Here is a 20,832-nt window from a genome sequence, read left to right as displayed (position 1 = left end):
CCCTATCAGAGAATAACTTACTTATAAGTGGCAACTTCCCTGGTTGAAACCAATGTTTTTGAGACATGTGAATTTGCCAGCCCTGAAAGATGTCGGCTTGCATTAAAAAACAAAGAGAAATTGATGTGCAATGTTGATCTTTTCCAAGACCATAAATAAAATTATAATTATTAAAGTTTAATCCTTGAATAAATAAATACTGAATACTGAGTTTGAATAAACATTAAAAAACTAAATGTATAGAGAAATTGACTTCTGAACCATTGCTAGCAAAGGAGCAAATGCAATAACAAGTTGTTGTTGTTTTTTTACCACTCTTTACACATCCAGGGATGGAACTGTCAAGATCAGATTTGTGATTTCCCTCAGAATCACAAAAAACAGTAAGTCATGAGATATGAAGTTTGTCAGAGTGTGTTTGGTGGACTCTGTGCTAATATGCTCCTCTCCAAGAAAATGGTAACAAGATGGATCGAAGACATTGGTGGAAATGTAGAGCTTTAGTTTAAAATCAAAGCAGACAATTAAATTTTTTTTCCTTTGGTTCTGTATGATAGTTGGGATGTCTGTAATGCAGGTAACAGGACAGTTATAACCACAATCCATCATCATCTGGTGGCTTTGAGATAGAATGCAGGTTTAAGGCACTTCCACATTGGCTTTATATATACATATATATATATACATGTGTATATATATGGAAAATGGCCCTATAAGTCAAAACTAGTCTGCAAAGAATCGCTGCTGTTGGTGTCCAATAGCACTTCCATTCCATACTGCTGGTGTCCATGAACAACATTAGTAAATAAAATGATGTCAGTGTAGTCGTTTTTAATGTTTATACAGAGGATAAAATAGGTGATTGTCCATCAGCATTATTCCGAAAATTTGTGCTGTGAGACTCCGGTGGACTGTGTGTTAACTATGAGGCAAATTTTAAAATCTCTGTTTTATTGCTCAAGACTGGCTCTTGCACTCAAAGTAAATGGCCTTCTTGATATTTCTGCGGTGATCCTCTGACTCTCATTTAATGACCTTTACTCCTTCCCACACACACACACCAAGCTGTGTTCAGCTTTTGGTCTGGTGTTTACAGGCAGCTGTTGTCTGTTTCTGCTGTTCAGCCAGCCTCTTGTCTGCAGCCATTTCGCTGCTGCTTTTTGAAGATGTTGCATCATACGTCACACACTTTTTAGGATATCTATGTTCAGAAGACAAGAACCTTAGAGGTTTCCTGTAATACTGTAAGGGGCCTGTGTAAAATTTAAAAAAGAATACATGCAAGTTTAGACTCTCTTTATTTTCATGGTACTCTGTGTGTATACTTAGAACTGCTTTATGTAGTTCTTTTACTGACAAATATAGATTCGAGATTCAGAGCCACAGCAGGCAAAGGGGAAGAGGAAGAAGTCAAAGGGTGGGGGAAAAGCATGTAGATGGAGAGGTAAAAATTGCAAGGGAGTTTTATAATGAGAGATGGAGGGATGCAGGAGGACTGGGAGATACAGGCTAAGGATGTGAGAGATAAATCATCAAAGAAGGAGCTTCTTAACCATCACAGATGGGTAAAAAGTATTGTTATGAAATAGGTCATGCATCGATGCAGAGGATGGAGGCTCCAAACAGCTTCTGCCACACCCTGCAGAAATGTGAAAGGTTGTGTTGTGCGAACGTTGCATGTGCGCTTCCCTCTACCTCACTCTGCTTGCTGTAGAGCCCTAACCACATGGTACATCCTCTCTGCAGCTATCTCTCTCAGTGTGCGCCTCATCATTCCTTTGCCCGACTCTATCGACATAAGGCCATCTTTCATTTCTCTGCTTTCTCCTGTCTCTGTCTGTTTCTCTTTATCTGTACGTCTCTTTGTGCCTCTATGTGAGCCGGCTCTCTTGTTCTCCAGATGTCCTAAATATGGCCAACTTGTTATTTTCTGCCTCCAACCGAGGAAGAAGCAACCATACGAGTTCAACTCACAAACCCACTCGCTGTGTGTTTGTGTGTGTGTATGTTTGTGTGAGTGTGTCTTTTTCACAGCAGGTGGATATTTTTTAGTGGGTTTGTTTTTGAATCGTTAAGTGCACACCAGTTGCTTGCACAGAGACATCTTTGAGTGACTTTTATGTTATTTAATTATCCTAGTACCAACGGAGGAGCTGCCAAGAGTTAAAATATCTACATGTGTAAGTATAGAATTAAGCCATTTTGCGGGGCCCAGGAGAAATTCTTTGCTAAAATATGACTTTATTCATTAGATTTTCTTTTTTCTTTCTTCTCTAGGCATGAAAACTTTGGGCTACATTACAGAGTAAAACAATGAGATATGTGATACAGCCTAAATCCAGGCTAAGAAAAGACTGACTCATGCTGTGATGTAATAGAAGGACACAGCTGCATGCACTGAATAATATGAATCAGCAGGTTCAATCACTGTGGCTCCTTTTCGTATACACCTATGCACCTTTTGTCTCTTGCGGCCTCCCCTTCACCTCATCATTCTACTTTTTAATCATAAATTTTTCATCTCACTTTTTGAAAACACACATAAGTACATAAGCACTCTGCTGTCTAACCCAGGAGAAAAGAAGGAGTCCTGACCTAAAAATACCCAACACTGGAAGTGAAATATTGCAGTAACATTCCTCATTTTTGTTCTTTTCTTGGTGATTATGTTTGATTTTCAGGAGTGTAAAGCGCAGACTATCAATCTCTTTGCATTATAAATCCATCTCTGTCCTTTACCGCACCCACCCACACACACACACGCTGAGACACACACAGTGTCGCAGCTCAACGTCAAAAGATAGATTTATGGCTGTAACTGTGATCCCGGTGGTGCACCAGCAGCCGCCCAGATCTTTACTAGGAGTAACCTTCAGTAATCAATCTATAGTAATCAGAAAAGGATGTGAGAGACGGAGCAAGAGGGGAGAGAGTGGGCTGAGAGGGTGGCAACAGTTCTGAAAAAGAGATTGGAAGCAAGTGGAGGCAGGGGTGTAGAAAAGATCACAAATGTCAAGTGGAAGGAGTGAAAATACAAGGCAGAATGCTGCAGAGAGGCAGTGAATCAGAGAGTGTGGGAGAGCAGAGCGAGAGAGAGACATTATAAAAGATAAAGAGACTCAAAAGAGGTGGGACTGACACAGCCATCAAACATTAAGATGGAGGAAAGTTACAAGCCAACATCAGAGAGAGAGAGAAAGACGGAGAAAGAGAGAGATTATAATGTACATCAAAGAGGAGACACTATAAAACTGAAACAGAGATACAAAGAGGCTGAGAGTGGGATAAAGAGGGATATGGGAAACAAAATAACGTTTCTGAATCACTGTGGAACCAGACAGATAACCAAAGCTGTGCTCATGCACTCATGACCATCTAAGCATCACCAGCATCTCTCTCTGTGACACGGATCTCTCTCAACCACCGACGGCATCACATTTCAGCATTTATTGGGTTGCATTTAATTGATATCCCTGCTCTGATTGGCCAGAAGCTGATTCACTTATATCAGTTTTCCAGACCTTCATCCTTGAAAATGGTTTGCATTTACCACAATACAGTACGCAGAGTTGTGGCATGCACTTTACTTTCTTTCTGTACAGCAGTAGCACTATCAGACAACAAGAAGAAAAATCTGAAGTGAAATGGATTTTTTTTTTCACCCAAAAAAGCAGAAATACATTTTTGTGGTGCTATTTTATTGGCGTCTAAGTGAAATTCAGCATGGATCCTATTTTAAAGATAATAGTAAAAAGGTTGTGTTTGGCTTTTTTCTTGCTTCTGAAATTTGCCTTCTTTCTTCTTTTTTTGACTCCTCTCTTTAGGCGTCGCCACAGCGTCTCATCCATTTCACCCTATCCCCATCATCCTCCACTGTCACACCAACCCTCTGCATGTCCTCCTTCACTAAGTCTGCAAATCCTCTTTGTGGTTTCTCTTTTCCTGCCTTGTCTGTGAAGGTTCTCAGTCATCCAGGTCGTCGCAGTCTAAGGAGCTTGGAAAGAAAAGTGTCTGGACTTGTTTAAGTTGCTTGAAGACATTTCACCTCTCATCCGAGAAGCTTCTTCAGTTGGTGTCGTAAACCACCACCTCTGTTCAAAGATGGTCGCTCACAGTGGACATAAATGGCTTCTTGCACTCCTCTTTCAAACCATCTGTCGACACCAACTGTCTGCCATCTATAATCCAGTTTTGAGATCCATTCCCAGATGCCTTAATGCCCACTCACATCCTGGGCCATCTGACCTCAGGAAATCGCATGATAGGGTGGGGCCAGGTTTCACAATGAGCTCACCCGAAACCCTGGCTGATTGTGACCCACACCCATTTTCACACCTCGGCTCATGTGATTAGGTAGAGGATTATCAGGGGGTCCTTTGTCCCTCTTTGGGGGAAACTCCCACTGGGTTTAAATCTGGGACTCTCCACCATTTGATGCTTAGAACTGAAGAAGCTTCTCTGATGAGAGGCTTCTTAAAGCAACTTAAACAAGTCTTTTCTTTCCAAGCTCCTTTTCCTGCCTTCCAGCTCCATATTCAGCATCCTTTCTACAATATTCCCAAACTGACCTGTCCCTGTGTTATACCCATGTCTGATCTTGACCATCCTGGGAACTCCCACTGAAAATTTTACCATTTTCAGCTGTGCCACCTCCAGTCTTTCTTTCAGTGCTATCATGTCCAAACCATATATCATAGCAAGTCTCACTACCACCTTTTAAACCTTCCCTTTCACTTTTGCTGCTATCCTCCTGCCACAAATCACCCCAGATAATCGTCTCCACCCACTCCACCCTGCTCTCAAACTCTTCTTCACCTCTCTTCTGCCCTTTTTTCTGCTTGTTGACCCCAGCTACTCAAACATATCCACTTCCATCGACTCGATTTCTTAATAAAATACAAAAATTAAATAAAATACTACATCAGTAACTGCATAAATGGTCAATTTACTAACTCAAGTGGCCAAAATGTAATCAAAGCATTTTTTATGCTGATGATGGCGCTTCCTAATGCTGTCTCCTGTAAGCAAGCATCATGTAAGCAGAATATATTTTCACTCATTAAGGATTGAAGCAGCGTTAGGGGGTAATTTATCCCTTATTGAATTCCACCAGATATACGTTATTAGTGAAGCCCATTTGTGGCTGGTTGCAAGTAGGTTCCGTGTTTTGTTAATGGGATCAGAGCAAAGGCAGGTGATGCATTCTTTGATTGACAAACACCTTATGCCTGCACCTTTAAAAGTGTACATTTTGAATTTAAAACTTTCTTGGTTTGAGGCTAAGTAAAAAAATGGGTGAGGTAATATACCAGAAAATACATCACAAGCTTGTAACTCCCGCAGTCGCAATGCGGGATCAACGGAACACGTACAGAGAACAGATCACATCTGAACAATGTTTTCCTTTTTTCTTTTTCCTTTTTTTTTTTGGATTTAGACATCACCATCTTCATCCTGACAGACTTTACCAATCCCAATCCTTGGGGTGATTAACCTGAGCAGGCTGTGTGTGTGCGAAAAAAACCCCCAACAAACAGTAAAATCTTTCATTTATTTTTGAAGGAATGGGTTTTGCAATCTTTTCCAGGGTTCTGGTGGGATTTGGTCGTTTGACTGAGAATGGGGAGAGACAGACAGCAAGTGTCAGATCCCGACATCAAACAGTGAGATGTTGAAGGATGGGGGGAGATGCCCAAGGGGGGCCGCCTCACACAGTGATGCTCGCAGTCACACACGCGTGCACGCACACACACACACACACACACACACACACACACACACACGCCCGCACACAGACACTTACACACTTGCACATGCGTCTTTTGCGTTCACAAACATGGTCGTTTAAGAACACTCACACGTGCACGCTGGAATTCACGCACACTCAGTGAGATGCACGCAGGCTCTCCCCAGGGGAGCAGTAGAGGCAGGCAAAGAACATTATAAATCCAAACTTTTCATCAAAATTCTCTTTTAAGGTCCACAGCAACATCCGTCACCATTACATCTCTGACTAATGCTGTTGTTTATTCACTTTTCTATCTTCCACCTCCACTGTAACTGTCATTCCTTCATCATCACACATGCCTCACTGTGGAGAAACAAACACAATGACAAAGTAAAAACTAAGAACTAAATAAAGTCTTCAGACCTGGCACTCTATTGTGTTAAAAGTCACTTTTTGTTTTTGTTTGGATGACTGTTAACTTTTCAAGACAGTGCATATAAGGTATGTTTATTGAATGGTATTTCAAATGAGTCGTGCTGCTTTAATTAAGCACAAGGATGGTAATTTTGGGCAAAATGGAAAAAACGCCATCTAGAAATAGATAAATGTAGCACCGATTTAATTAGTGCTATGGTGCAGCTCCTGCTGATCCCAACAGAAATTCAGTTTGTTGCCTTTCAAGCTGTTGCTGTGCAGATGCAGTAAACTGGCACCCGGTTGCTGGCAGTAGATGGGAGATACTTGGCTTGGGAATTTTTGGAGCTCGCTTAGCCCAAATCGTGGCAGGAACCATTCAGGTCTGTCACTGGAATGAAAATCCTCGGTCAACAAAAGAGTTGTTGGGTAGTGGCATAGAGTTTGAGTTTTTATTCCAATTCTGTAATTTAATGATGAGCAAAATTTTCCTTCATTAACTTTTTTGCATATTTTAAGCCGATGGAACAAAAAAGACAGGCTTTTACTAGTTTGTGATTCAGAAAATACCGGCTAGCACCTTTGCTTCTATATTTGGTCAAATAAACAAGCTTGTCATTGCAATATCTGTGCATTTTAAGTCATACCAACACTACAGGAGAACAACAGGTTTGTGTTTGCTGTTGTGATGCACACAAACTACAAAAACACTCATGATCTCTAATCAGGAGAGCACTTTTATTTGCTTACTGCTCATTTTTATCACTAAAGAGCTGGTCTGGTTCTGGTTCTCCGAATTAGCAATTGCCGGAATGACAACATGGACACAATAAGAAAGTGAAAACACCAGGAAAACTATCAAACAACATTTCATTAGCTCCAGTTGCTCTTCAGAGCTGTTACTCTGTAAATAAAAACTTTAATTAAAGGGACCAAAGAAACAATATGAAAGCCTTTTATGTTTTCCTTTAAATAAACTCCCCAAATGAAAGGGACTTTATTACCTTCTTCTTTTATTAATTCCTCTAAAATTACAAAAGAGGATTGGGGCTGTGCATGTGTAGTTCACAGCTGCAGTGTACTCCATATAAATTCCAGCCCGATTTCTGTTAAGAGTGCAAAACATCAGCCAGTGGAATAAGAATATTTAACATTCATGGTAGTGGAGCACAGACACAGTTACTCCTAATCCTCCTCCTCAAGGTGTAACACGTTATTTTTTTCACAGCCTGGACAGCAGTCTGCTGCCTGATGATACTCCACATCAGTCCATGCTGGGCATTTTAATTGGTTGGAGCTGTGCACAGTGGGACACAGTTATGTCAGTTATGAGAAAGCGAGAGAGAAAAAGGAAAGCATATTATCGACAACAAGGCCAACCTCACAGTATGCATTACAATACATTTTTTTACATATAGCTCGGAATTTGTTTGACTCGGGGCTACTGGCTGAACTTTGCAAGATTTGCAAGTCAAGAAGAGCTACACAACTCCAAATATAGCTGTAACATTATTTCACAAAATACTCTATGTCCTCTATGACACACACAGACTCCACACCCGTATGGATTAGATGGAGAAAGAAAGTTTCTAAGTGCTGTTTGTAGAATGTAATGAGGCACTTGGTGGACAACAGGGACCGACTGAGCTCGGGCCCAATTATGCTGCTCTGACACAAAGTTAAAATATGATTGTGAAATGTCCTGTGTCGCTGCTTTGTGTGAGCCATGTAGGCTGTGGCAATTGAAAGTTTCTCGGTTGGTACTGAGGAGCTCAATGTATGCCAAGAAAATATCCTCTGCACCTTTACCCCACGACCACCAGTTTAAACTTCATATATATATAATGCAGGATGGAGTCATGCTGTCATGTGGTTTACTCATAATTCTGAGCCTTCGTATCAGGCAACATTTTTCCAGACTTCTGTTGTCCAATTTTGGTCAGCCTGTGCAAATTGTTGTGGTTTTTGGCTGCTGTATCGCATCTGCTTGAAGGGTCAGTGGGGTTTTTTGTGCTCAGATAAGCTCTTTAGCATACGATGGCTGAAATAAGTGGTTATTTGAGTTGTTGTCCCTTCTTCTTGACCTCAAACATCAGCAAGGCATTTTTGGTCAGAGAACTGATACATACTGGATATTTTCTCTTTTTCAGGCCAATACGCTGTAAACCCTAGGGATGATTTTGTATGTAAATGCCAATAGATTTGCAGTTTCTGAAATATTCAGATAAATTTGTCTGGCACCAACATCCATGCCACATTCAACGTTACGTCACCTTTTTCCTCATTCTAATGCTCTGTTTAAACTTCAGCAGACACAACCAACACAACTTGCTGAACTTTAACTTTAGCAAGTTGATGATGCATGATGATCGTTGATGCTTGATGATGATGATTGTTGATGCTTACAGACATTGTTCTGAGTCTTTGTGAAGGATGTATGCTGTGAATTGAAACTGGGATAGGAAGGGGGTGCATCCCTGCTTATCGAAGTACTTCCTCAATGGTAACGCTGTCCTATTAAGAAATCTTAAAAAACCTTCACAGGCCATGTTGTTGTAGTACGTTGAGGCACTGGAAAAAAGGTGTTTTGTTTTCCTCCGTGTTTTGCATGTGTGCAGGGCAGAAGGCAGAACTCTTGAATGAAAAGACATATTTTTGTAGCTGACTTTAGAGAAGACGAAGCCCAGATTGGTTATATTCATTGTAGTATAGTTAAGGCTTTGCCCACCTGGCTGATGACGGCATAGTCAATTTTTGCAGCTTCTCATGTTGTTGCAATACATAAAAGAAATGTAATCTAATATTAGTGAGCCAAACTATAGTCCATAAATCTGGGAGAACATAGTTAAAATTCTGAATATTCAGAATATTTAAAAATAAAAGAAAAACATCAATATTTAAAAAAAAAAAAAATTTCATTTTATATATACTGTGTTTTATATTTTTAACATTTGCCCAATAGGAAAAATCATTCTATACTGACTCCTCACATTACTTTAAATATATAAATAAGAATTAAATCTCTTCACCCTCCTGTGGCTTAGGTGATTAAAATGATGAGTGGTCCCATGGCGTGAGTTGAGAGAAACAGGCGGGGTCAATTAAGCACACAGCGGAACCCAGACACACATACCGAGGAAGTTATGACTCTAAATGGGATTGTGAAGTTAGTTCAGGACCTTTAAGCAATTTGAAAAAGTCATTCTGCTCGCCAAAATATTTATATAGGACAGGTACCCGTCAAGGACGTTTTAACTCCCTATCAACATGCACAGGCGGTAGCTTTTTAAGTCATGCAGAGATGATATGTGGAGAAAAGGAGATGACAGGGCGACGTTCTGTAAAACATAAGAAGGTTGAAAAGGCAGAAAGATGAAGCAGAAGAGAGCAACAGAGACAGATATAATGAAGGATAGAAAAAGAAGTAGTGAGGACAGAGGAAAATATTCCACAGAGAGATACGAGGGAGTTTGGAGTGCAGTGAAGAGTGCCGGCCAATCATTAGAGATTGTATGGGCAGGAGTGAGGGAATGGCAAAGAGGCTGATGGAACGATGGAGAAAAAAACAGAAATGTCTTTGGAAATGGAAAATGTCTCGAACAATGCTTTCACTACCCTTCTTTTCTCCCCTCTCTTGGCTATCTTTCTCTCTGACCATTCCCTGACTCGATACAAGAAACAAAGTAGCCTGTGGTCATTTATTTCAAATGAGAGCTGGGAGACATCACTCCATGGAGAGAATGGACTGATTTTTGGCTAAAGATCTTAGTGAGTCTGTGACAGCACAAAGTTGAACATGAGTTCAGCTTTAAGTAAATGCCCAGTAATTTAGTACAGCAGCGTCCAAATGATGGCAGGTGATAGTTCAATAAAAATATGTTTTCCTAAAGCTCCAGACAAGCTTTTTCCTGTTAAATTTTGATATGCCTAAAAATAGATTTTGATATTCATCTTAAAGTTTGCACAGATTTCTTCTCAGTTTTATGGTTTTAAACAACAGTGCATGCATTTAAAACACATCTGATTATGTTTTAAATGCATAAAAAGGCTTGAATGATCAGCCCCATCATATCTTCAAGATCTAATAGAACCATATTACACCAACAGACCACTTTGCTCTCAGACTGAAGTCTCACTTGTGATTCCTGTAGTTTGTAAAAGTAGAATAAAAAGTGGAATGCGAGGCAGCACCATCAGCTACTTTTGAAATTTGACTTATCTTTATTTTTTGATAACGTTTCAAGTTAGGGCTGGACCAGGTGACCATGAAGTTATGTTGCTATAGGTTCAGGATGCTGCAGGGCTTCCCATAATGCACTGAGCATTTCTCCACCACTCCCGTCTTCACTTCCAGTATGTTCATAGGCCCTTCTCTTCTCTATCCCCTCACCCCAAATCAGTAATGGCAGTTGGCTGCCGATCTGATCCTGATTCTGGAGGAGGTTTCTTTCTGTTAAAAGGGAGTTTTTCCTTTCCACTGTCACCAAGTGCTTGCTTATACAGGGGTCGTCTGATTGTTTCAGTCTTCCCTCTAATATTGTAGGGTGAATTAAAGCTGAATTGAATACACATTGTACAAAACAATACCAACAAGCCAAAACAGGCAAGTGATCAGTGTAAAAGAAAAAAAACCCAAAAAACTAAGAAAAAACATAATCACTGTAAAATTAAAATAGTAATACGAAGCAAAGTTTGTGACACTGTTTGCTTTAAGACGTGCAACCTCAATGTAAACGTCCCAAAAGAAAATGCTATTGCATCACAAACCACATGCCCATGGCAATGAGAGATACAAGACTTTGTTCTTCAGTTCACTCACTGGTTCTTGCTTCTTTGTTGCTGTTTTTCCTTCATCACTCTTCGTTACTCCTCCAATTCCACCAATTTCACCCAAAACTTTCCTTTGTTGTTTGTTTTTCGCATTTTCTTTATTCTCTCGTTCACTTTCCCACAATGTCTTTCATATTCATACAAATTCCTTCTCTTTCATTCCCTCTCCCTCCCTCTCTTTAGATAAGTCGCTTGCCAGGACTCTTTGATTTCACTACCCTTTTCTTGTTTTGGAGTATGAAAGGAGTTGCGATAATCACAGATGCCATGTAATGACTCAGAAGCTTTCATGTCATGGTTCACCAAGCCTCATAAGCTGGGATTTTTGTGTTTCTTAAAACCCCTACATATGTCAAATCCGTCTTTTCTGTTGCTTTTATGTGTAGGGGTCAGAGGGCGGAAGCGGTAATAAACAGAACTGCCTAGACCTCATTTTCCCCAACTACCACCTAGAGCTCTTTCAGGGGGATGCTGAGGCTTTCCTAAACCATCGGAGAGACACAAGTCTTGAAACACCTCCAGGAGGCATCGTTGACACATTCCTGAACCACCTCAACTGTCTCCTTTTGATGCAAGGGACCAGAGGGAGCAGAGTCTCTTCTCTGAGCTTGCTCCTGAAAGACTGAGCTGCTCATCTTGTCTCTAAGGGCGAGCCTAGACACCCCCTCGGAGGAAGCTCATTTCCACCACTTAAATCTGCAATCTCGTTCTTTCCGTCACCACTCGCATCGATTGATTAAACTACATTACAGCAGTGATTAAACGACATCACTACCTCTCTTTGATTGGCTTCTTTTTTCTATAGAAATCCTCTGAAAGCTGAGCGGTATTGGTGAAGGATGAAGAGTAAACAAAAGGTGCAGATAAAAACCCAGAGATGACATAATGCAAGAGGAATGACACCTAAAGGATCCCGAATCGAAATTTATGGATGAATCCTGCAATGCCAAAGAGTGCCGCTGTGTTGCCTCTCTCCCTAAAGAGCCAATCATCTGCTTTTTAACAGTTGAACTGGGACAACGCATATGGCAGGTGCACTGTTGTCTGTTCTACTATCAAACATGTTTACTTGTAATAAGCATGTGCACTTACAGTTATTCTGCGGTGGTACGAGAGAGAAGCACTGATCATGTAGAATGGGCAGTAAATGAAAGCATGGCATGAAAGAATAAAGGTGTAGCCTGTGGGTGGAACAGCTTTCACCATAAATCACCAAAAATTTTACCTGCATTTTGCTGCTTCACCCAAAATTACTGCCAACAGCATTACTCTACATCAGGGATGTACTTACTTTTGCAGACGGGGCAGATTGGAGTCTTTCCTGGGCCAATTCTGGTCCTCAAGCCATATGTTTGACACCCTATATGGACTTTGAAATACACCAATTACAATGTCATTTTCAATTCATATAACATGATAAACTTAATATGTACATGGTCTTTTGTGTAAAGCAATGAGCCTGAAGGAGATGGGTCTAATTTGCTTAATTTACTTAGAATGTATTCTTGATAAGTACATTCCATTTCAGTGTCACTCACAGTGCAGCCGAGTGAACTCAGAATAGCCTTTTAGATGAACTGTCATGCTTCAGCTATCATATGGGTTTGCTGCGAAAAGAAAGTCGCCGTCTTTGCACCAACTGACGTGTCATTGAACTTTTAAGCTGCCAGACTGTCACAATTGGCCAGGAATTACATTGTTACACAGATATTCAGTATCAGCGACTGAGTGTAGATTCAAGGTTGCACAGTGATGATGAGGAGTTGAACTTCTGCGCCCGATAACTATGAGACAATCGAACTGTCTCCGTCTAGATTCATGTTTCTAATACAGTTTAGCTATTTATGGCCTATTGGGAGCCTTTTTCATGTATAGTTGAAATGAAAAGTGTTCTTCAGAAATGTAATAAATCTATAGGTGGTTATAAATGGTTGTAGTCAATACAATAAGGTTTAGGTTGAATAACAGTGGAACTATCCTTGAAGCACTAATTGAAAAGTAACAAGCTCTGCAGAAGACGATCATTCTTAGATGAGCAGTTTCCTTTAGAGGAAATAATGAAGTAAATATGAGTCATGAGGTTTCCATAAAAAAGGCTCCTGTGAAATCAACCCAGCACTTCAAAGTCTGCGTGGGTCCATATTACTTGTAGACAGTGAAAAATAAACTGGAAAAAAAACATTAAAAGGGCACCATGAATCCAAACTTTCAATTGTTTCTCTTTCTTTCGTGACCTTCCTTACTCCAGTTTGTCTGCCAAGGCGTTAAACACATCTGCTCTATCTGTCTGTTCCACATCCTGAATCTCATTACACATCTATAAATGTTTTAAACCTTAAAGGAGCACGCTGAATACAGCCAGCCATAGGTCATTGCTTTATTTTTTGAGTGGGTCTTTTGAGTTAATAGCGCGCTCTTCCGTGGCACGCATTTCAGCCTGCATCAAGTGTGAACAACAAGGTGGAGGATGACGATTTCAGCCCTCAGTTTGTGTTTGTGTATGTGTTTCAGTCTTTGTGTAAATAACAGCAGGAGGTCACAACTTTGGACCAAAGGCTAGATGTAATGGAAGTGGCTATCAGCAGACTTGCTGCTGTTTCGGTAAGAGCAAGTTCACCGCTTAAGGGAATAAATCTTTTTCCTCTCGCAGTTACTCTGGCTTTTCCTTTTTCGTCATTCGCTCTTTCAGCCATTTCTTTTTCTCGAGTTATTCCTTTCTCCTAGTGAAAATATGTTTTTTCCTTCTCCATCTGTTCTTCTCAGATATAGCGAATTACTGTTCCCTGTATCAGTGCAATTCAATTAAAGACAATTTGTTGGCAGGAGATTTGAAAAAGAAACAATATGGCAACATGTAAATGAATCTACAAATTCCCCTCTTGCAAATTTCTTTCATGATCAGGTTTCTTTTGTTTAAGTGACGATGTGTCTCACACGACTGTGAAGTTTGGTCCTGATTGCACACGCTCTGCTGTGTGCGAGTGTTTGCGTGCAGCTGTGGGGTAATAACTGCAATCAGAGGCTATAATGAAGCTGCAGGCAGGGTCTATTTTTTTTAAGGAAGGTCACCCAGAAGAATAATAACTCCCATGTGATGTTAATATTACATTCTGTTCATGTGAGTTTATTTCTTAGTTTACACGTGTAGGTCATGTTTGTGCTTTTGCACGCATCCGCTTGCATCCAGTTTATTGACCATGCAGTCCCCTTATGCTTTAGCTACTGTCACTGCAATTAATTCAAACCCTCGGGCAGGCATGTCTGTTCCTCTGTTGTATATTTTTGTAGACTAATTTAAGTTTGGGCCATTACGATTAAAGGGTCTCCATTATGATATTCCTTACTTCCTTTTACATGCAGTATAATACTGTTCTATTAGTGGATGCTCATATTAAGTTTCAAATGAGATCAAAGTATGCACAAGTTATCTGTGCAATCCCTCTTTAAATGCTCAGGTTCACTGTCTAGTCAGGTTTTCTATTCTAGGCTCTGAGACACAATGGCTCATTTTAGACGGAGGAGGAACTGAGGAGTTGCACCAAGGCCCAGTATAATATAAAAAAGGACAATTTTGAATTATGAATTATGCAAAGCTACTCAACCAGGGTGCATGGATAAAAGCATGGTGCTGCAGATAAGTATAAGGATACTTTTAAATGTCTTCAAATACATGTTTGAGGGCAAACTCATAGGGGTTTGGTGTTAATCAGGGGCCTACGAAAACATTCATAAATATAATACTATCGCGTCTCTGTGAGCTTCTTTCACCAGGTCATCGACTATTTTAAAGTCAGCTGTTAATCTAAGAAGCCAGCGTTGAGACTTATCACCTAAAGTATTTAATTAGATTTGTGCTGCTGTTTAATACTTAAACCCCTTCAAGCAATGATTTATTTTTATATCAGAGTCAAGAGATCTGTTCAGGTTTTTTGTTTAGACAAGAAACACCATCAGTCCATTTTATGCCACTTATCTTGGTCCGGGGTAGCAATGTAATCAGAGATACCCAAACCTCCCTCTCCCCAGCAATCTCCTCCAGCTTGTCCAGGAAGACACAGAGAAGTTTCCAAGCACACCGAGAGGCATAATCTCTCCAGTGTGTCCTGGGTCTGCCCCAGGGCCTCCTCCCTGTAGGACATGCCTAAAACCTGTCACCTAGGAGGTATCCAGGAGGCGTCCTTGTCTGATCTCTGAACCACCTTGACTGGCTTCTTTTGAAGGAGTAGTGGAAGCTCACTTCCATTGCTTGTATCTGTGATCTCATTCTTTCAGTCACAACCCAGAGCTCATATCAACTGAAATAGGACATGAGATGCTCCTTATTAAAGACGGTGTTACTCCAGACTTTACTGTCCTTACTTTTTGTAAGCACAAAATGATCTAGTAAGGGTACGCTAAGACAAGCTGGGGCCTTTCTGACTAAGAGAACAGCCTTAGCTTAGCCTTAATTTTTTGTAGTGTGCATTTCCAGTTCCAGTTGTTTTTGACCAATTGACAGTTGCATGTTCTAGAGGCTTTTATTACCAACAGTGAAACTGAATTAAACTCTATACCTGCTTCTTGTTATACATTTTCAGGACATTTTTCATGGATGCATTCAATATGTTTTTTTAAGTACTTCTATGTTGGCTTGGTTGCTTTCTTTCCAGCAGTGTGATATTAAAAGAATGACTTCTTATTATTGAGTGTAAGTCAGGCTTTCTGTTTATTATTCATATTATGATTGTGTGTTGCAAATGTATGGCATGAAAGGTGTTTTTGTTCTCACAGTGAAATGAAATGAGCTGCTTTGGATCAAACACTTTTTTTCTGCAGTAGTAGCATGGTGTTTACCACACTGTGCAGCTTTACTTTTTTTGTTGTTTTTCTGCTTCTTGTCAGGCTGTAGTTACTGCCTGATTCGGTCCTCTTCTTGACAGCGGTGACTGCTGTGGTCTCACTGGTCACTCTGTCCTTCTCATTTGATCATCGTGTCTGTGATGCACACGCTTCTCATCTTCTTTCTTGCCACATTCTTAAACATCAGTTTTTTGTCATGTTTTTGCCTCCCTATGTCCCTTCTGTCTCCACGAGTCTCCTACTTTTCCTTGTTGCATTTTTACTGCGCTCTACCTTCACCAGTCCTTCCACTACACTGCTTGCCTGATAAGGCCTTTGTCTTGAGATGTTGTCAGCTGTGTCAGGGCCGTGGGTGAAGCCTGTCATTACATCTGTCCTCCTCCAAACTACACTATGAAACTCCCTAAGGATCCACTAAGAACTGGTGCTTAGTCCACTGCGGAATGTTTCAGTGTGTTAATGTCTCTGCCTGAACTCCCCTCCTGTTTCATCATAATTGCACCTTAGCTTACTTAGCAGAATCGCTGTTTTCTAATAGAACACTGAAATTTGGTAGGTGACTCTCTACCTAAAGCACATGTCATCATATCTGTCCTTCAGTCCACTAGTACCTGCCACCTAGGACAGTTTCTGGATGCCTGTCTGTCTACATGGTAATTCAGCACACTCACAACTGAATAAATATAGAAATGCACAGATTTTATTTTTGGATGGGAACTCTAGTTTGCCAACAACTCAGTCTCTGAAATCTAAAGTTTTCTGTTCTACTCCTATAGAATGCCATACAGGCCAAACTTCATCCTGCTATCTGCAGATTTTTTGATATATATACTGTAATTGGCATTGCACGATGAAGAACAGTTTCTTGACTGGAAAAAAAGAATCCAGCGCTGTGAAAGAGTTAGAGATTCACCAATCATTTCGACATTGCTCTAATCTTCAAAAACTCTTATAAAATGAGAATGTGGCTAGGCCAGTGTTGACCCAAGCAATATCTGTTTCAGGTGGATGTTATCCACTTGCAAAACCGAGGATGGGAACAGAGTAAAGCAAGTTCACAGTTGTATCTGATATCAGACAAAATTTTATCAAAACTCTCAGGAAAACTTGTCTGAATGTCAATTTTGTGTAATTTTCCTCACCATCTTCTTAACTGATGCCATAAACCCACTTCTCTAGTGTTTTCTGACAAAAACATTGAGAATCACTTTCGACTTCTAGACAAGGAGACGAGCTCTGCAGCACACGGGCAATTAAGCAACTTCATTGGTGCCATCATTCATGTCATTGTTTTATATACTAGCCTGTGTGTCGTCGTAGCTGTCACTTGACAAATTTTCTGCTCATATCACCCTTGTTAGGCCACCCTCTACTTCCTTACCCCCGCCACTTCCCAACTGACTTCCTTGTCTTCCTTTGATTAAATGTATTCTGACACTGGATGATTAAACAGACTATTTCTGACAACTCAAAATGTAATAAATGACTCTTTCTCTCGTTCTCATTGCAGATGTATATACAAACTACTACCCTGACCATCTCTCTGAGCCTGTCTGCATCTGTTTCTCTGGGGATGCTCTACATGCCCAAGGTTTACATCATCCTCTTCCACCCCGAGCAGAACGTACCCAAACGAAAACGGAGCTTCAAGGTGACGTGGCTTTTACTCTTATGTTTTCATAATGCTTTCCAAATCCATATATTTTGATTTTGGCTGACGTTAAGCAGAAAATATTTTTATGAAATTACAAAGGGAGAAAGAAGAACGTAGGTATACTAAGACCATTTTCCTCATTTATAATTAATAAAATTCTCATTATGAATAAATGACTACGCAGGCGATCGTGACAGCAGCCACCATGTCGGGAAAACTGACTCAGAAGGGAGGAGACCGGCCAAATGGAGAAGTTAAGACTGAACTGTGTGAGAGCATGGAGACCAACAGTGAGTAAGAGAACACCAAAATTTTATAATTACACATATAAACTTAAAAGAGACAAGCTTTATATAATTAAAATAAAAAATAAATTTTTAGTCGTACATCAGTTTTTTAGTAAACAACACACTTGTATTGAAAAAAAATGCATCACCAAGGTCAAATACATGTAGATTGGTCAAGAAATCTAGAATATGAGCAAATAGCAGAGAAGAAATTAATAGAAAACAACAAAGTAATATTTAGTAACGTGATTTCAAAAACACACATCATTTTCAGGCTAATTTTCTGGTTTGAATCAGTATAGAGTTAGCCGTAATTGAAAAACATCAAGTATAGCATAATGTGTTTATGAAGCAGCCTGGCAGCCATTTATGTGAGCTCATTTAGAAACAACCAAATAATTTACCAACCACCCAGCTTGTGGATGATCCATTTATATTTTGTTAATTGCACGCTGTGATGGAGTAACACTGTAAAAATCAAACAAATAAAATCTTCCTCCACGTGTACATTAACCTTAGATACTGTTTTCTTTTACTGAAAATGTGTTTCTTGCATGCCTGCTGTACTCACCATGTTGTAGTCGAAGCACTGTTAAATTCACTTAGAGACTGTTTTGTGTCCCGGTGTTAACAATTTGCAGATAAAATGAAACGAGGGAGGATTTATGTGCGTGTGCACGAGAAGCTTAGTGTTTATATCGAGGTGGTTTTGTTCCAGGTTCCTGCAGTGCGCACGTATCAGTTACTCTTGGTTTGCACGTGTGTGTGTGCGTTTGCAGGAAATCCCGTTAGCATACTAAGGAATTATTAACAGTTGTTTGTGTGCAGTTTGTGAGTTCTGTGTGCACGTGGATAATAGGTTCCAGAACAGTGAAGCTAAACCTTGCCCTGCCCCTCTGTCAGCACTTTATTAGCATCAGTGAGGAAAGCAGGTCACAGTTCATTCATTTAGCAAATGGTTGAACTGCTTAGTCATCTATTTAAATGCTTCTGTTTGCAAAAAGTTTAGAAAAAAGTTTGATGTTCCAGGAAGCAGATTGAACAGAAAGATGGCATTATCAAACGTGTCTAGATGCTTGTTTTTACCATTTTCGTTAGTGTTCGAGTTATTATTATTATTATTGTTATTTCAATTTTTAGCTTTATTTTTATTTACTATTACTTTAACTATCATCCAGGCAGTCTAAGGCAGTGTGAAAACAAGTGAGCGGAAAAGAACCCAAAACGATTCCATCAGTGTGTAATGGTGGTGCTGTTAGAGGCTTGCTCTGCAGCAAAAATATTGACATTTACCGCAGCATGCTTGAGGGGACAGAAGACATCATGGTTTAACAAAAAGCCCCAGCAACTACAGTGGATTGTTGATGTGACACTGTTTTCTAAACTGGTCTTTCTTCTTTGTTTTTTTTCCCTGCCCTTTTCCATTCCTCATATTTGTCACTTTACTTTTATTCTGTTGCTTGTTACATTTCTTTGCCAATTTTCCCTTCATGTTTTTTTTTGTTGGCAATTCTGTTCCCATGACGCACGCTCTTTCATCTTATTTTATTTAACTCTTTACACAGCTTCATCAACTAAGATGACATATGTCAGCTACAGTAATCACGCCATGTGAAGGGACCATAGAAGAAGAAGATGACGATGGAGAAGAGGGGGGGGGATTGAATAGGAGGGGGACGTGTTGTGGGGGCAGGGCCAAGGGGAAGGAAGAGCTGTGACTCAGCTGATTGGCTGAAAAAGTGGAAAACAGACAGAGCGCCCAATGGAATTCAAGCATGAGACATTTTGTATTGTTCCCCATCAAATCACAGAGGTGGGACCACATAAACAGCCAGTCAGTGTGCCTGCTTTCCTGCTGTTCACAGCTCATTGGTCCTACCATGAACTTACCTGTTTTAAAAAAGAAAAAAAAAAGAAACAACATGAAAAAAAGTGGTACCATAGGAGACTGTGGTGGAAAGAGTAACTATTAAAACATATAAAAACAAAAATAAAAAATTTTAAAAAAGAAAAAAGTCATAAAAAAACTCAAAAAAATGTGTAGAAATTATATCAAAAGGGCAAAAGGTGGGGCTAAAAAAGAGATTTAACAAATTACATTTTAAAAAATATTTAAAAAGAGAAATGTAAGAGAAAATCTATGAGACTCAAACATGTTTGTTGTTATTCTCTACTTGTAGGTATTTTTGTGGTCGTGACGATTTTTTCATTCTTGTCTCACCGTTGTCTGATGGATCGCCCTTGCATAATGAGATGAGTGTGTTTCCTCCTGTCTTGGCTATCCGGGTTGTAGCCTTGGGTTGTGAACCTGTAAAATGCCATGGTTGAAGCATGCCAGTTTTTATACAAAAAGGAGATTTATTTATAATAAAGGAATGTTTTGCAAATGTGTAGATTTTGTTGTCATGCTTTTGAAAAATGCGGAAATGAGTTTGAAAGAAAAAGGGTGTTTTTTTCTCTCTGCTATTGGAAAATGGGCCAGAAGATAAAGGAGAGTGAAAGTTATTGAGTGATAAATATTAGAGACAACAACCTGATGTCCAGCCTTCAGAAATACACGAGAACTAAAAAAAAAAACAGTCAACTGCATCACTACAGTAGATCCATTCTTGTTGGGGGGGGGGAATCAATACTGCTGAAGGCAAAGTGAAAGGACAAATCACACCTTTTACAGGAGGATGGTGTGCGCTACACACAGATGTTACAAGAAAAGGTGTGAAATTTACCAAGTGTATTCCTGAAATAGTGATCTCATACTTTTTGTAGTTTCTGCTGTTTCTTCTGAAAGCCGTGGAAATCTCCCTTGATGACAAAGTGTATGTGTAGAAAAATCAGTAAATGTACACCTGGTAGTGGAGGCCTTTTTTCCCCCACAATGTATTGTTTTTGCAGCTGCTTTTTCATTGTTTTCTAACTGCAAAATCCCACATGGCCTTAAACAAAATACTAAACTCCTACCTGTTTATTTAATGGAAAAGACTTGGGTAAGACTTGAAATGTGTAACATGACCCTACACCCACTGGAGCTTGTTTATAAGCCAAATGCTAAACTTTTCAGTCAAGGTTGGCAGTTTTAGTTT

General features: G+C 39.9%; 1 protein-coding gene across 6 annotated transcripts in view; it reads left to right on the top strand.

The window, feature by feature from the left end:
- The window catches only part of grm8a (glutamate receptor, metabotropic 8a), a 315,894-nt gene extending 295,751 nt beyond the window's left edge, over positions 1-20,143 (top strand). For 5 of the 6 annotated variants that reach the window (XM_004560918.5, XM_004560917.4, XM_023153328.3 and 2 more), the window contains 3 exons: positions 17,322-17,462; positions 17,650-17,755; positions 19,318-20,143. In XM_004560918.5, coding sequence (XP_004560975.2) covers positions 17,322-17,462; positions 17,650-17,755; positions 19,318-19,367 — 297 coding nt within the window. In that variant the 3' untranslated portion in view covers positions 19,368-20,143. Of the gene's footprint in view, positions 1-17,321; positions 17,463-17,649; positions 17,760-19,317 lie in introns of all 6 variants that reach the window. The other variant, XM_014409627.3, reaches the window with a different exon arrangement.
- The last annotated feature ends 689 nt before the right edge of the window (positions 20,144-20,832 follow it).

The sequence above is a fragment of the Maylandia zebra genome, linkage group LG17, assembly GCF_041146795.1.
Source record: "Maylandia zebra isolate NMK-2024a linkage group LG17, Mzebra_GT3a, whole genome shotgun sequence".
Taxonomy (NCBI): domain Eukaryota; kingdom Metazoa; phylum Chordata; class Actinopteri; order Cichliformes; family Cichlidae; genus Maylandia; species Maylandia zebra.
This window is presented reverse-complemented; position numbering and strand designations above follow the sequence as displayed.